We start from the raw sequence: 15,480 nt of genomic DNA, 5'->3' as shown, positions 1-15,480 counted from the left end.
TCACTGATCAGTCTGTAATCAGGGATGGGCACCAAAATCAGGTCTCAAAAAGCAAAAGAATGATCTAAAAGCACAAACAAATAAGTTTTACATATATCTGTTGAATCTGAAGACTGAAAGAGAAAATAAAAGTAAATGCGTCTGCGCAGTCAGGTGATTTATTTTGTACGGCGTAAAGTTTTAAAGGATGAGTCAGTAATTAGAGATAGTTATATCCTACTTTTTGGTGTGTCAAACAAAACAAAAAATTTTGTTATTTCAAATTTATTTTTATTGATTCAACGAAAATGTTTAATTTCTGAAACAATGACTTTTTTACTAAGTTTCGACGGCTTGGAAATATTTGTTGCTCTAATAAAATAAAGCCACAAAATTTTGTTTAAAAAAACACCGCGGCATCAGTACGTTGTGATTTTTCATCCATTCGACACAACTTTATCTGATTTCAAAAACATCCGAGCTCACCTAGCAGACATGAAAATGTTCTAAGAATGCCCGATGATCCAAAACCACTATGGTTCTCTATTTTGAGATTCCTGTTATCCTATAGGTTTACACCCAAGTTGAAGAAACTGGGACTGGGTTTATTTTTCGGACTCATCTTTGATTATATTACTAACGTTGGACTTACAACAACAATCTGGTAAACATGATGTCAGGGCTGTGTAGATCCAGTTTTAAGCTTGGTTCAAAGTTTTTGATCAACAATTCCTTTTCAACTTCCACTCACAGTTTCATTAAGTACAATATGCAGTATACATTGTTGATACAATAGTACGCATTTAGTGTTATCACGCATAAACAAAGTGATAAATTAGCAACAATCCAGAGGATAAAATGCCATGCGTACGACAGAGATGGTGCTTTGTGCTCATTATCTCAAGACCTCTAAATTTATACCTGTCTGCATATCTATATATATATTATCGTTGTTAAAATTAGATCAATTGAGAAGGTTTTTCTCATGACTGATTTTATCACATTTCTTTGAAACTCTGTATACATGCACCCTCAAATCTGTGAGTGCGTTTCTACTGTTTATACGCTGACAGTTATAGTGTCACTATTCTCACTTATCTATCCCGGATCTAGTAAATTTTAAGTACATTTTATTAAAGCTAGTTTAATATTGGAAAAAAAGGCCAGTTATTGTTTTCATTGGGGTTAGTATGATTTTTGATGATTAGGGGGGGGGGGAAGACAAGTTTTTTTCATCCAAAAAATCAAAAATTCAACGAATTAAACCATAAAAAAATGTTGAATCTCTACACAAACAGGCATGAGCTTTTGGAAAAAAAAATACTCAAAAGTGGGGGGTAATTGATTTTTCAAGGAAATATACACGGCAATGTTAGTCTTATAAAGGTTTAAGGATACCGTTGATATTGAACTCTTAAATCTTGCCAAATACTTTTTACTTTTTAGACCTGCTTTCCCCCCTATTCTTCTGGCCTTATCTAAACCTGTAGCTAAGGTTCTCACAGTTATTCTCGGTAAAGGAGCACGGACTTGGTGGAAAAAACTTCCAGATAACAAGAAATACGTGTTTAAACAGATATATCAGGACAACAGGTTAGATTTTTCATCTGAGATAAGTAGCCCCTCTTCATCAAAAAAAGAGGAAAAAATATGATAAAAATGATCGAATTATTAAAAAAATATTGCTTTAATTTCTTATTTAACTTATCATCAAAGTTTTTAGTTTTATCATTTTTTCTTATTTTAGCAAGTAGAATTTGAGGAATAAATTGAAAAAATTTAAAAAATGTTTGATCTTAAGTATCTAAGTAAAAAATATTGTTTGGCAGAAAGAAAGTGTATACAGCAGTTGCAGTTTCTACTCTTGGTCTAGGTTACGCTTATGAAAGCCATGTTCAGGTACGATTCTCAATTTATGAGTAAAATGTTAGGAAAGCAATTGTCATTTGTCAAGGAGAAATTTATATGTTTTCACTATCCTTATTTGCTATTTTAAAGTTTACTTCTCCCCCTGAATGCTTAAAAATATAAACTAAATTAAAGTCAATTTTGGACTAAATGACTGTAAAAAGAAAATAAAAAATATTGAGATTAAAGACTGAAAGTTATTTAGCCAATTAACCCCAATAGGTTTGGCTCGTGTTTTAATCGATTCGTTTAAAAAAAAACATGTTCCAACACAGGAATGTGCTATAACTGGTCGAAGAAGATTTGTTGCACTTACTCCGGATCAAGCAAAGAGGATTGGAGAAAAGGAATTCAGGTTCAACATAAAAAACAAATGAAAAGTTCTAAGGCGAAAGTGTAAAATACCACACTCAAACAAAATTAAAGTACCTTCTAAAACATTTCTTTATTCCATCTCTGTCTAAAATATTAAATTTCGAATATTAATTGACATTTTAGAAGACTAGAAAAATAATTACAAAAACATAATATTTTTTTTATTGGTAAAATTTCGAAAACAAAGTCAAAAAATACTATTTAGACTATAAATAAAAAATATTTAAGAAAGCAATTTATTCAAGGAAATGTTTTTTTTAAATCACATTTTACAGTGTCGTTTTTTTAAATAAACAAATATACTTAGAAGTTTGCTGGTGATTAATGAGGGTAATATAGTTCCTGAATCTAACCCTGTTTATGGAAAGGTAGGTTGGAATATAGCCCCTGAATCTAACCCTGTTTATGGAAAGGTAGGTTAGAATATAGCCCCTGAATCTAACCCTGTTTATGGAAAGGTAGGTTGGAATATACCCCCTGAATCTAACCCTGTTTATGGAAAGGTAGGTTGGAATATAGCCCCTGAATCTAACCCTGTTTATGGAAAGGTAGGTTGGAATATAGCCCCTGAATCTAACCCTGTTTATGGAAAGGTAGGTTGGAATATAGCCCCTGAATCTAACCCTGTTTATGGAAAGGTAGGTTGGAATATAGCCCCTGAATCTAACCCTGTTTATGGAAANAATTCGGCGCGCTTCGCGCGCCAAATTAAAAATATTTACCCCCCCCTACAGATTCCTTATGTCCGCCCCTGGTTGGAATATAGCCCAAGAATCTAACACTGTTTATGGAAAGGTAGGTTGGAATATAGCCCCTGAATCTAACACAGTTTATGGAAAGGTAGGTTAGAGTATAGCCCCTGAATCTAACCCTGTTTATGGAAAGGTATGTTAGAATATAGCCCCTGAATCTAACCCAGTTTATGGAAAGGTAGGTTAGAGTATAGCCCCTGAATCTAACCCTGTTTATGAAAAGGTAGGTTAGAATATAGCCCCTGAATCTAACCCTGTTTATGGAAAGGTAGGTTGGAATATAGCCCCTTAATCTAACCCTATTTAGTGTTTATGGAAAGGTAGGTTAGAATAAAGCCCTTGAATCTAACCCGGTGTATGGAAAGGTAGGTTGGAATATAGCCCCTGAATCTAACCCGGTTTATGGAAAGGTAGGTTGGAATATAGCCCCTGAATCTAAAACTGTTTATGGAAAGGTAGGTTGGAATATAGCCCCTGAATCTAATACTGTTTATGGAAAGGTAGGTTAGAATATAGCCCCTGAATCTAACACTGTTTATGGAAAGGTATGTTAGAATATAGCCCCTGAATCTAACACTGTTTATGGAAAGGTAGGTTAGAATATAGCCCCTGAATCTAACCCGGTTTATGGAAAGGTAGGTTAGAATATAGCCCCTGAATCTAACACTGTTTATGGAAAGGTATGTTAGAATGAACATTTTTGGAAAACTCCTAGATTTTTAATTGAATTGTTATATTAGATCAAATGAATTTGAAGTTCCCGGTTTTGTAATGGATGAACTGTCCTAAATAATTAATCACTTGCGGTGCTTTGACTAGTTTTTATTTTGTTTGACATATATATAAATGTTTTGTCTTCTTAAATTTCATATATGCTCATATTTAATCTATTTTACCGTTATGTGTACAAAATAAATATATAATAATGATAAAAATATAGCCCCTAAATCTAACCCTGTTTATAGAAAGGTAGGTTAGATTAGAGCCTCTGAATTTAACCCTGTTTATGAAAAGCCTGGCAGCAGCTTGAAAAACATATTATACGGGCACCCGTAAAAATCAACAGCATCTTATTTATCAAATGTAATATTCATAAACGTATAAAAAAATTGCAGCTTGATGTCAATTACAGCATTTTTTTAAAAATATTTTTTCAAGTTGTGAACTTTTTTACAAGTTTGATTTTCAATGTTTTTAATGAATGTTTCTGGCTTACTTGTAAGGATTCTCTTTTTTTCCAGAAAAGTTGCAAATCAACTTTCCTCTTCTAATTAACTGTGTTTTGCAATAAATTCATTAAACTAAACCTAGCTTGGGGCGCAATGAAACCTGTGAATATAATTTAGTATATTTTTGTAATTCTCAGGTTGCTGGTGTAGCAAACCAAATACTTCAAGCAAACAAGGATCTTCGGCAAATATATGATAAAGTAAGTTCGGTAATTTCTTATTAAATGTGCCCCCCCCCCCCACCTCTACCGCTCCCCTCCTTCTGAAAAAGAGTAACCTCCCGCTTAACCTAAACTAACCTGGAATCGTTTTAAAAACACACTCTTTAACTCTACCCAAACATGGACCCTAACTAATGCTAAACCTGAATGGAGTTTTCTTTATATTTCTTATTTTAGAAGTGAGCTCGAACTGTTGAAATTTATTAGATTCTGGACCTGGACCCTAACTGTAGTTAAACTTTATATTCCAGACCTGGACCCTAACTGTAGTTAATCTTCATATTCTAGACTTGGACCCTAACTGTAGTTACACTTTATATTCCAGACCTGGACCCTAACTTTAGTTAAACTTCATATCCCAGACCTGTACCCTAACTGTAGTTAAACTTTATATTCTAGATATGAACCCTACCTGTAGTTAAACTTTATATTCTAGACATGAACCCTACCTGTAGTTAAACTTTATATTCTAGACCTGGACCCTAACTGTAGTTTTACTTTATATTCTAGACATGAACCCTAACTGTAATTAAAGTTTATATTCCAGACCTGAACCCTAACTGTAGTTAAACTTTATATTCTAGACCTGGACCCTAACTCTAGTTAAACTTTATATTCTAGACCTGGACCCTAACTGTAGTTAAACTTTATATTCCAGACCTGGACCCTAACTTTAGTTAAAGTTTATATTCCAGACCCGGACCCTAACTGTGTTAAACTTTATATTCCAGACCTGGACCCTAACTGTTGTTGATGATACTTCAGAAAATGCTTTCGTTCTTCCTTCTGGTAATATATTTGTCCTCACTGGTATGCTCAAGGTAAATTTATTTTAAGCTGTATTTTAAGTTTGCTTAAAGGAATAATTTACGTCTGTTCATTTGACATTCCATTTAAAGAGGAGTATGTCTGTTCACAACGGTACCATTTGTCTGTACAAAAAGTATGAAAATATATTCGTTTTGTTATTTTTAAATTGATCATTTCTAATCGCGGTTTTCTCATGCAAGTTACTGGCGGACTCTATGTAGTAGAGATAAAGAACTTATCTTAGCGAAATCAACAATTTTTAAGATGAAAAGCAACGATATCTTACCCATTGATATGAAAAAGATTTAAAGCAAGGCCCTCAACTTATAATGAGTTGGTTGAGCTCTCTGGTCCCTATTTCATTACCATATCATCAGGATTTGATGGAGCAGTGGTTCATAATCTAAGGATTCATGGTTCAAGCCCCGTCAACTGCAAAATCAAATCTGATGAATAGAGCCATACTGATGAGTCCTAATAGGACGAAACATGGATATATCTATAATCTATATATTACTCGTGCACCCCCCTCTTTAAATGGAGTGTCAATTGAAATTACGTCTACAGTCCCTTTAAGTTAAGTCTAATTTGGATCTAAGATTTATTATTTGTCATTATTCATCATCCTTGTTGTTCCATCTTTCGATATTTTTATAACGAAATGATTTTGTAAATAGTACATGCTCAAAATTCTGCATTTTAGAAACTGATGTTTACTAGGTCTTGGATTGAAAACTTTATAGTTAGTGAGGACATGTTTTATTTATTTTATCTCAAGGCATGCGAGACTCTTGATGAGCTTGGGATAGTACTCTCTCATGAGATTGCCCATGTAGTTCTGGGACACGTTGAAGAGAAACTTACTCTTACATCCTTCGTCCAGGTTTAATGTTTTTCTTCAAAATAACTTTTAAAGGGAGTGACCGGCTATGTAAGGTAGTTGAACTGATTATGCAGTGTAGTGGAAATCTTCTTTCGGATTCATTTGAGACATATTAAACTTTTTAAAGATCTGTAAATCCTGAGTTTGAGCGCAAATCGACGTTCAAAACTCCTACTTTGTGGGTGGATACGTTTTCAGAATTAGTTTTTTTTTAATTATTAAATAACGACAATGAAAAATAAAATAAAAATTATACAGTAATCGAATTAGATGATTAGGAACATATTTCTCAAAAGAAATTTGTCAATAAATCAATGCTAATTATTTCGTTTTCATTATTAGATTGAATTACTTATTTTCTTTGAATTTATTCGCAGATTTCTTAAAATTCTTCAAATGTCGTCTTTTCAATAATAATTATAGAAAATCTGCAGAAAATCTTTGTGAATAATGAGAAGCCAGAATAATGAGAAAATAGAAACTAATAATTGAACAAGATTACTTATTTTCGATGATAAGACTAATTTTAATTTTTTCAACATGTTCCTATGCATAACGTCTGTAGTTTATTGTAGAACTTTTTTACATTTTATGTCGTCGTTATTTAACAATTTCAAAAAACTAATTCTGAGGATTTACAGATCTTCAAAAAGTTTAATAGGTCTCAAATGAATTCGAAAGAAGTTTTCCACAACACTGCATACTCAGTTCAACTACCTTACATAGCCGGTCACTCCCTTTAAAAGTTTCGATTAAACGTTTCTGTACAATTTTTTTTATAGTTTATTTGTTCAGCTCGTCCTTCTGATTCCAATGGCGGTACTGTGGGCTTTCCTTCCCAACGACGGTATTGCCTTGGTGTTTAATTGGTTTATGGATACAGTGGTCGACATAATGATCGAGCTCCCCTTCAGCCGAGACATGGAAACAGAGGCGGACAGGGTCGGCCTTATCTTAGCTGCCAAGGTCAACAATTTTAAACAATTCAGTTAATGACATGTTTTGTTTTATTTCCTGAATACTAATTCAAGTCCTGTTTAGGCTTGTATTGATGTGCGCGAAGCGCCAGTTTTCTGGGGTCGGTTGAAACTACTCAGCGAGGATCCTTCCTTAGATAAGGTAAACTGGGGGGGTCATGGGTTTCCTGGTGATTTATAAAGCATGGGTTTAAAGAGAAAAATACAATCGGTTTTAAAGTCGTTTCTATTTTAACTTTTTAAAGTCTTATTCTGAAATCAAAACATTATGTTAAAATTTATGCAAAGATGGCTAAAACTAAAAACCCGGGTCTTTGGTCTGAAGCTAACTTGGCCATTTGATTTTAAGGGTAAATTCACTTCTCTTAAACTACTTTAAATTTGTTTGTTCTTCAGGAAATGGAGTTTTCATCCACGCACCCTTGTCATGAAACAAGACAGGAAACTTTAACTAATCTTCTGAAGGATGCTCTGCATATCAGGTTTAAATTTTAAAATAAGTTATTATTTTTATAATTTTTATAGTTTTTAGTTTCTTTATGACTGATCTCATTTAGGCATAGCTGTGGCTGTACTGTTCTGGATTATAACCGTGACCCCATGAAGAAACTTGCTGCGCTTGCCGCGTTTATGAACAGTAGAAGAAATACCTCGTCAAATTCCCGCAGTTTAACAGATGTTTTAGTAAATCAAGATGGCCGAATTGTCCAAAAATAAGAAAGTGTAGGAAAAGTCTATTTCTCTATTAATAAATATACAATATTTATTTAGAATACACATATTTTGTATTGTTAACCATATTTTTTGTATGTTGGAATATTTTTTGAATTCAAGTCTGATCCAGTTCAATTGTCGAAACTTCTTGTTATCTGATTTTCAGAGTGAATAATTAAATTAAAATGAGGTCCAGGTCTAATTCAGTGATTAGACTGGACCACTACTATAACATGGTTTATGAAACAATTCTGCATTATCAGGTTGGTAAACTAAAATTACATAATAATACTATTTTATTATCATCATTATTCTTAATTATTATTTTCATTAATACTGTTGTTCTTGCTGTTGTTGTGATGGTTTTTGCTGTTGTTTTTGCTGTTGCTATTGTTGTTGCTGTTGTTGTTTCTGATGCTGTTGCTGCCGTTTCTGTTGTTGTTACTGTTTTTGTTGCTGTTCTGTTACTGTTTTTGCTGCTGTTTTTGTGGCTGTTGCTGCTGCTGTTGTTGTTGCTGCTGCTGTTGTTGTTGCTGCTGCTGTTTTTGATGCTGCTGTTGTTGCTGTTTCTGTTGTTGCTGTTGTTGTCGTTGCTGTTGCTGTTGTTGTCGTTTCTGTTGTTGTTACTGTTTTTGTTGCTGTTCTGTTACTGTTTTTGCTGCTGCTGTTGTAGTTGTTGCTGTTGCTGCTGTTTTTGATGCTGTTGTTGCTGCTGTTTTTGATGCTGTTGTTGCTGTTTTTGATGCTGTTGTTGTCGTTGCTGTTGCTGTTGTTGTCGTTGTCGTTGCTGTTTTTTTCTGTTGTTGCTGTTATTGTTGCTGTTGTTGCTGTTGCTGCTGTTACTGCTGTTGCTGCTGCTGTTGTTGTTGTTGTTGTTGGTGTTGTTGTCGGTGCTGTTGTTGGTGCTTTTGTTGTTGGTGTTGTTGTTGCTGTTTTTGTTTCTGTTGTTGCTGATGTTGTTGTTGCTGATTTTGCTGATGTTGCTGTTGTTGCTGTTGTTGTTGCTGTTATTTCTGCTGTTGCTGTTGCTGTGATGGTTTTTGCTGTTGAAGTGATGGTTTTTGTTGTTGTTGTTGTTGTTGTAGGTGTTGTTGTTTTTGTTGCTGTTGTTGTTGCGGTTGTTGTTGCTGTTGCTACTGTTGCTGATGTTGCTGTTGTTTTTGCTGTTGTTGTTTCTGTTGCTGTTGTTGCTTTGTTGCTGTTGTTGTTGCTTTTTTGTTGCTGTTGTTGCATTTGTTGCTGCTGTTGTTGTTGCTGTTGTTTTTGATGTTGTTGTTGACGTTGTTGTTACTGAGCTGTTGCTGTTGCTGTCGTTGCTGTTGTTTCTGTTGTTTCTGTTGGGATGGTTGTTGCTGCTGTGATGGTTTTTGCTTTGGTTGTGATGGTTGTGATGGTAGTAGTAATTTATTGGTGATGGTTGTGATGGTAGTAGTAGTAGTAGGAGTAGTCTGGAATGAATGGGTGTGTGACGGTGCTTCCCACACCTGGCGACGGTCTGGGGGGTCCACATTGGGATCTCTTACAGATTCCATTTCCTTTTGTTTTTTAAGTAGTAGTAGTATTAGTAGTCGTGGTATTTGTAGTCGTTTCTTTTTAACAGTTATTTTTGATAAACTACTTGAATTGTATCAGGACCCTGTGACCGGCCTACTACCTGCCTACCAGGTCACTGGATCAGAACATCATGCCTGGGTCAGAGATAATGTTTACAGTGTATCTGCAGTTTGGGCGTTAGCGCTAGCTTACAGGTAATTCCATCCTAAGCGATCTTACATGCTGCATTTTTTTAGGTTACCAGTGTATTTTCAACCTGTAAAATATATTTTCACGTGAAAAAATAAATTTATTAAAAATTGAAAATGGCCTTTCTGTTTTTTTCGTAGTCTTTTGTGATAGTTCTAGATGTAAATTTAAATATTATTTTTATAAGAAATGGATTCTATGTTATTTGTTATGTTTTACTTTTAAAGATTTATTTCTTGTTGAATGAATGATATTTGCAAAAGAAAACATTTGCAAAGAGAAAACAACCCCACTATTACAAGTAGTTTCTGTTTAGTGTGTAAATATTTAGTTCATTATAAACCTGATATAAATAGATATCTTTAATATTAATATGAATAAGTAAAAGTTTGAATTTCTATTTTGTAGGCGTGTTCATGACAAGGAGGATGAGAAGAATAAACTGTTCCAGCTTGAGCAAGCAGCAGTCAAGTGTATGCGGGGAATACTCATGGCAATGATGGGACAGAGAGATAAGGAAAATAATATCTTAGTTTTTAATTTTGAATTGGATTGGATTGGATTGGATTGGATTGGATTGGATTGGATTGGATTGGATTGGATTGGATTGGATTGGATTGGATTGGATTGGATTGGATTGGATGGATTGGATGGATTGGATTGGATGTATTCGTTTGAAGAAAAAAGCTGGTTGTTTTCAAGTGAGCCTCTAATCTCCATTTATAGAATGGTATTCCCGATTTACAACGATACCTTTTAAATATTTGTGTGATCAAAAATTAATGAGCTGTCCAGGTTTCTCTTTTTAAAATTTGATTATCCATGAGTCAATTGTCAGAATTAAAGACCTTTTAAGCTACAAAAACGACGGTATGTTCTACTTTTATCGGATAAAGGAAACCTTTTTGAATCGGGCTCGCCCCTCTTTTTTTTTAAATGAAAGGTCACTTGAAATTACAGCGAGACTCGACATTTAGTAACAGTTTTGTTATTTTCAAGTCTTTTCAAACTAAACAGATGATTTTCAATTTTAAATCTTAGAAAAATTGTTTGAACACCGATATGTTGCTCATATTATTAGCTTTTTTCACAAGACAGTTTATTGTATAGGTAGAGAAATTTAAACGCAGTTTCTCCTCCTTTGATTCTCTGCACGCGAAGTACAGCAGTAGGAACGGTCAGACTGTTGTGGGGGACAAGGAGTGGGGCCATCTCCAGATAGATGCAGTCTCCCTTTATCTTCTTTTTATTGCCCAGATGACCGCTAGCGGGCTCCAGATCGTCTTCACTCTAGGCAACACCAACAACACTAGTCCGATCAATCTTGATTTAAATATGTAATAATATTATTAATAAAAGTAATAAATAAGTTTTATAAAATAAAATTGGTATCCCCCACCCACACACACCTTTTAAACTAAAAGATGCTTAAATTCTACCCTCTCTTTTAATATGATTTTAATGCATTATATTGAAAGGTATCCAATCCGTGGGAATCACTCCTTGGTACATATTGCCTGAGAAAGATTTTGATACCTCTTTCTTTACAACTTCTCTGGACTGCATTCTGTTGGAAAAAATTAATTTAGTCTTTGCCACAACCTGTGAATTTCCATTCCTCATATCTTTTCAACTTGATGTCGGAGAACTTGGATATTTAAAAAATGTAAATTATTTAGATCAAATAATCAAAGTTTGACATATCAAAGGTTAACGACGATTAAGTTGAAAAGACATAGGGATTTAAGTTTGCGACAAAGACTAAATTCCTTTACCTGTCTAATCATATAACAGTTTGCTGTGCGTAGATGAGGTTGCGTTTGTGCAAAACCTTGTGTTCTATATCGAGTGCGCGTATGTGACTCCTGACTACGGGATCTGGGAGCGCGGAGATAAATCTAATCAAAGTATTGTAGAGCTCAATGCCAGCAGTATTGGGATGGCCAAAGCTGCACTAGAAGCAATGAACAAGGTCAGAAAATAGAGAAGAAGCCAAAACTTTTGAATTTTAATTCAGTTCATAATGAGCTAAGTTGGTTTACTTCCTCGGCCTCCAGTGAGAGGTGTTTTAGTTTAAGTTCTTTGACAAAGCCAGTCTTAGCTTTTTTGAACCTTATTCATTATCTTTTGGATATTCCGCAAATATTCGGAGTTGAACTTAATTCTTTAATTTAAAAGTTTACGGTGCTAGATTTCGATTTGTTTAAGCGCAATTCCAATCAAAAGTTCTAATCTTAGAATAGAATTGACAATCTCAGAAACTTTGTAAAAATATGATAATTCCATCTTAATGTTTTATCTAGTTGGACCTGTTTGGAGGACGTGGAGGACCCCCCTCCGAAATCCATGTTCTACCTGACGAGGCTGTCAAGTGTGCAGCTGTCCTTGAATCTATGCTCCCAAGAGAATCCAATTCTAAGGAGACGGACGCGGCAATCCTGAGCATTATTGGATTTCCGGCCTTTGCTGTACCACAGGCAGATCTAGTAGCTAAAACACTTTCAACCATACAGGTATACAATGAGACGCATAAAATTATGAAATACGGAATAGGAAGACGACTTTTAGCTATTTTAAGTGTAGTTGATGTTGTTTAGAATGCAAAATGTTTTACCAATAGCTTTAAAATCAACTTTTTAAGTGATTGGATTTGTGTACATTGTACAATGTACACTGTACAGTTGCATGTTAATGGACTACTTAAAATAATAATTTGAGTCTACAAAATTCTCCTATTTCATAGTTTTGTGGGTCTTACCTTTCCTTGCATTGCCTGGTTTTATTTGATTTGTTATTGATTACTTTTGATTTCGTTCGATTTCGCTTGATTTTGTTTGGTTTAATTTGATCTGATCTTGATTTGGGATTATTTCAAGATAATTTCCCAAGTACCTTTTCAGGTTCTAAAAATCTTCTCTGATATATATATATAATACTAGGAGAAGCTGGGAGGAAGGTTTGGGATGAAAAGATTTCTCCGTGACGGTTATAAAACTGCTATTGAAGATCCTACAAGGTTGCACTATGAACCGTGGGAGCTCCGACTGTTTGAGAATATAGAATGTGAATGGCCCCTTTTCTTCTGCTATCTAGTCATCAACTACTGTTTTCAGGTGATTTGTTGCGGAAAAAAAAAACAATTTTAAAAATTGTCATTTAGTTTATTTGCCGGTTTTGCCGCCAACTAAAATTTGTTAATCCCTATATCTATAAAACATGATGATGCAAATATTTGATTTTTGAAGCTTAGGCTATTGGATGCAACAGAATACAAAGTTTAAAATATCAAAGGTCTACAACATTAGGTTGCAATGAAAGAAGAATAATAAAATCAGAGTTTGATGAAAAAAAATCAGTTCCTTTGTGTAAGAAAAGGTTTTAACGTCATCGCCTCATAGTCTTGATTAGTGTATTCATCAATTATGTTTTAATTGTTTTTTGTGGGTCAGCTCAGAGTAATCAATTATGATTTGATTTTAGTAATCATTGATTTGATCAGACTGATTAATTATAATTTGATAAATCTGATTGTGAAGGGTGAAGAGGATCTAGCAAAGGATGTGATGGTTATGCTGGATACTCTTACAGTTGAGATGGAAGGGTTCTGGATGGTTCCAGAACTGTACAAGGTTCCAGAGGATAAGGTAAACCATGTACAAATATTTTCATGATGAAGGGGGTTACAGCCAATGGAGTATTAATAACTATAAAATAGATGTAGATGATAAATTGATGTCGAAATATTTTAAGACAACAAAAGTCAGTTTGCTTGAAAAATTAAGCAGGAGTTAGGTTTGGCAGATATTTTAGGAATTAAAGTTAAAAATGTAATTGATTAACTTTTAACCACGATATTTTAAGGTTGGAGTTGAGTACGCTAACCCCGGTAAAGCAGACCGTGAGGTGGGAGGACGGTGTCCTTTCATGTGGGCGCAGAGCTTATATATCATTGCTAAACTACTTCATGAGGAGTTCATTGCTCCAGGAGAACTAGATCCTATGAACAGGTAACTTATTGCTGCAGGAGAACTAGATCCTAAGAATAGGTAACTTATTGATCCGGGAGAACTACATCCTATTAATAGGCAAGTTATTACTCCGATCGAGAGAACTAGATCCAGGAATAGGTACCTTATTGCTCATGGGAGAATTAGATCCTATGAATAGGTAACTTATTGCTCCTGGAGAACTAGATCCTATGAAATGGTAATTTATTGTTCCAGGAGAACTAGATCCTATGAAAAGGTAACTTATTGCTCCAGGAGAACTAGATCCTATGAGTAGGTGACTTATTGCTCTTGGAGAGCTAGATCCTATGAAAAGGTAACTTATTGCTCCTGGAGTAATGGATCCTATGAATAGTATCTTATTGCTCCAGGAAAACTAGATCCTATGAATAGATAACTTATTGATCCTGGAGAACTAGATCCTACGGATTGAATAGGTAACTTATTGCTCCTGGAGAACTAAATCATTTAGTCTAAAGAAACTTAGTCATCTAGGTTGTAGTTCTATATTGTTTAGGAGATTATCTAGTCTTAAGAAATCTAGTTGTCTAGGTTGTAGTTTTATATTGTTTAGGAGATTGTCTAGTCTGAAGAAATCTAGCTGTCTAGGTTTTAGTTCTATATTGTTTAGGAGATTATCTAGTCTTAAGAAATCTAGTTGTCCAGGTTGTAGTTCTATATTGTTTAGGAGATTGTCTAGTCTGAAGAAACCTGCTGTAGTTGTCTAGGTTGTAGTTCTATATTGTTTAGGAGATTGTCTAGTCTTAAGAAACCTGATGTAGTTGTCTAGGTTGTAATTCTATATTGTTTAGGAGATTGTCTAGTCTGAAGAAACCTGATGTAGTTGTCCAGGTTGTAGTTCTAGCTGAGGATAGCAGAATACAAAACCTTCTGAAGGAGCAAGATCTAATTATCCCAACCTGTGCAGAGATAGCTCCAATACAGGTATAGAGTATAGAAATTATTGAACACAGAGATCGGAACTTTTACATCTGCATTGACTAAACTAATTAAACATTAAACGGAAACATTAAAATTTAAAGCGATTAAATGTAAAGGATGAGAATTTAGTGACGACCTAAAACTCTAAAAAAAAACTTTCTGAATTTTGTTTTTTGCCTTGCACATAGTTCTAAATGATTTGGAAAAGAAAGAAACAAGTATTAAGTTGTGCAATGAATCAAATTTGTAGGAAAAAGGCTGAATAAATTCCGTACAGTCGTCTCTGAAGCCTGATTCTAACTTAATCCGTCTGACTACACAATTAACGGATTAGTTGTTTCTGAATACATTAGTTCTGACATAAGAAATTTAATTTTGTTTCCCCAAGGTTCAACCCTCACGTATGCTCTCCCATCTGTACACCTTCCTGGGCCGGTCATCTAAGCTGGGTCTCTCAGGTCGACGCAGTCTTGACGTTGGTATCCTAGCAACCAGTAAAATTTATAGAATTCAGGCAGGCGATCATATCATTTCTTAGTAGTAAGATTTGCAAGATAAATATTTTCAAAAAGAGAGATTTGCATTTTAGGCATGATTTTACCAGTACGACTTTTTCAACACAAACTTGTAGACGATTTTTTTCCATCTAACATTTTTGGTCCAAAACTAAATTTCCCGCTTGAATATAATCGCGTGTTTGTAGGATAAATCCTTTGTGTTCACACCCCAGAGCTTTGACAGGTCAATGAACTATACAGATACAGATCCTAGCCTAGCGATGTCAACGCTAGCCTACGGGTTGAACTACCTGGCGACCAGCTGGACAGATCTTGGTAGACCTACCATGACTCTAATACTGTCATGTTCAATGCTAGGTAAATAAACAGAAGAAAATCTTTCAAGAGTGACTCAACCTTTTTTATCCTCCAGGGGGGGGGGG

At 34.6% G+C, this 15,480-nt stretch overlaps 2 protein-coding genes across 2 annotated transcripts in view; both read left to right on the top strand.

Moving 5' to 3' along the window:
- Positions 1-397: 397 nt before the first annotated feature.
- Positions 398-8,015, top strand: LOC111699430 (metalloendopeptidase OMA1, mitochondrial). Its single transcript, XM_023470106.1, has 12 exons — positions 398-732; positions 1,426-1,572; positions 1,809-1,878; positions 2,163-2,242; positions 2,570-2,630; positions 4,381-4,443; positions 5,196-5,285; positions 6,053-6,157; positions 6,953-7,123; positions 7,199-7,276; positions 7,531-7,616; positions 7,692-8,015. The coding sequence occupies exons 1-12, from the start codon at positions 650-652 to the stop codon at positions 7,849-7,851; spliced, it is 1,194 nt and encodes a 397-aa protein (XP_023325874.1). The 5' UTR covers positions 398-649; the 3' UTR covers positions 7,852-8,015.
- The window catches only part of LOC111699436 (probable phosphorylase b kinase regulatory subunit alpha), a 21,655-nt gene continuing 14,179 nt past the window's right edge, over positions 8,005-15,480 (top strand). Inside the window, exons 1-12 of the mRNA XM_023470113.1 lie at positions 8,005-8,111; positions 9,481-9,596; positions 10,000-10,108; positions 10,702-10,885; positions 11,400-11,563; positions 11,895-12,104; positions 12,531-12,704; positions 13,128-13,235; positions 13,453-13,598; positions 14,411-14,543; positions 14,929-15,054; positions 15,244-15,415. Of these exons, the coding sequence (XP_023325881.1) occupies positions 8,034-8,111; positions 9,481-9,596; positions 10,000-10,108; positions 10,702-10,885; positions 11,400-11,563; positions 11,895-12,104; positions 12,531-12,704; positions 13,128-13,235; positions 13,453-13,598; positions 14,411-14,543; positions 14,929-15,054; positions 15,244-15,415 (1,720 nt within the window). The 5' untranslated portion in view covers positions 8,005-8,033. The remainder of the gene's footprint in view (positions 8,112-9,480; positions 9,597-9,999; positions 10,109-10,701; positions 10,886-11,399; positions 11,564-11,894; positions 12,105-12,530; positions 12,705-13,127; positions 13,236-13,452; positions 13,599-14,410; positions 14,544-14,928; positions 15,055-15,243; positions 15,416-15,480) is intronic.

The sequence above is a fragment of the Eurytemora carolleeae genome, unplaced genomic scaffold, assembly GCF_000591075.1.
Source record: "Eurytemora carolleeae unplaced genomic scaffold, Eaff_2.0 scaffold314, whole genome shotgun sequence".
Classification (NCBI taxonomy): Eukaryota; Metazoa; Arthropoda; class Copepoda; order Calanoida; family Temoridae; genus Eurytemora; species Eurytemora carolleeae.
The sequence above is the reverse complement of the archived record's forward strand: the minus strand, read 5'-3'. Positions and strand labels throughout refer to the sequence as shown.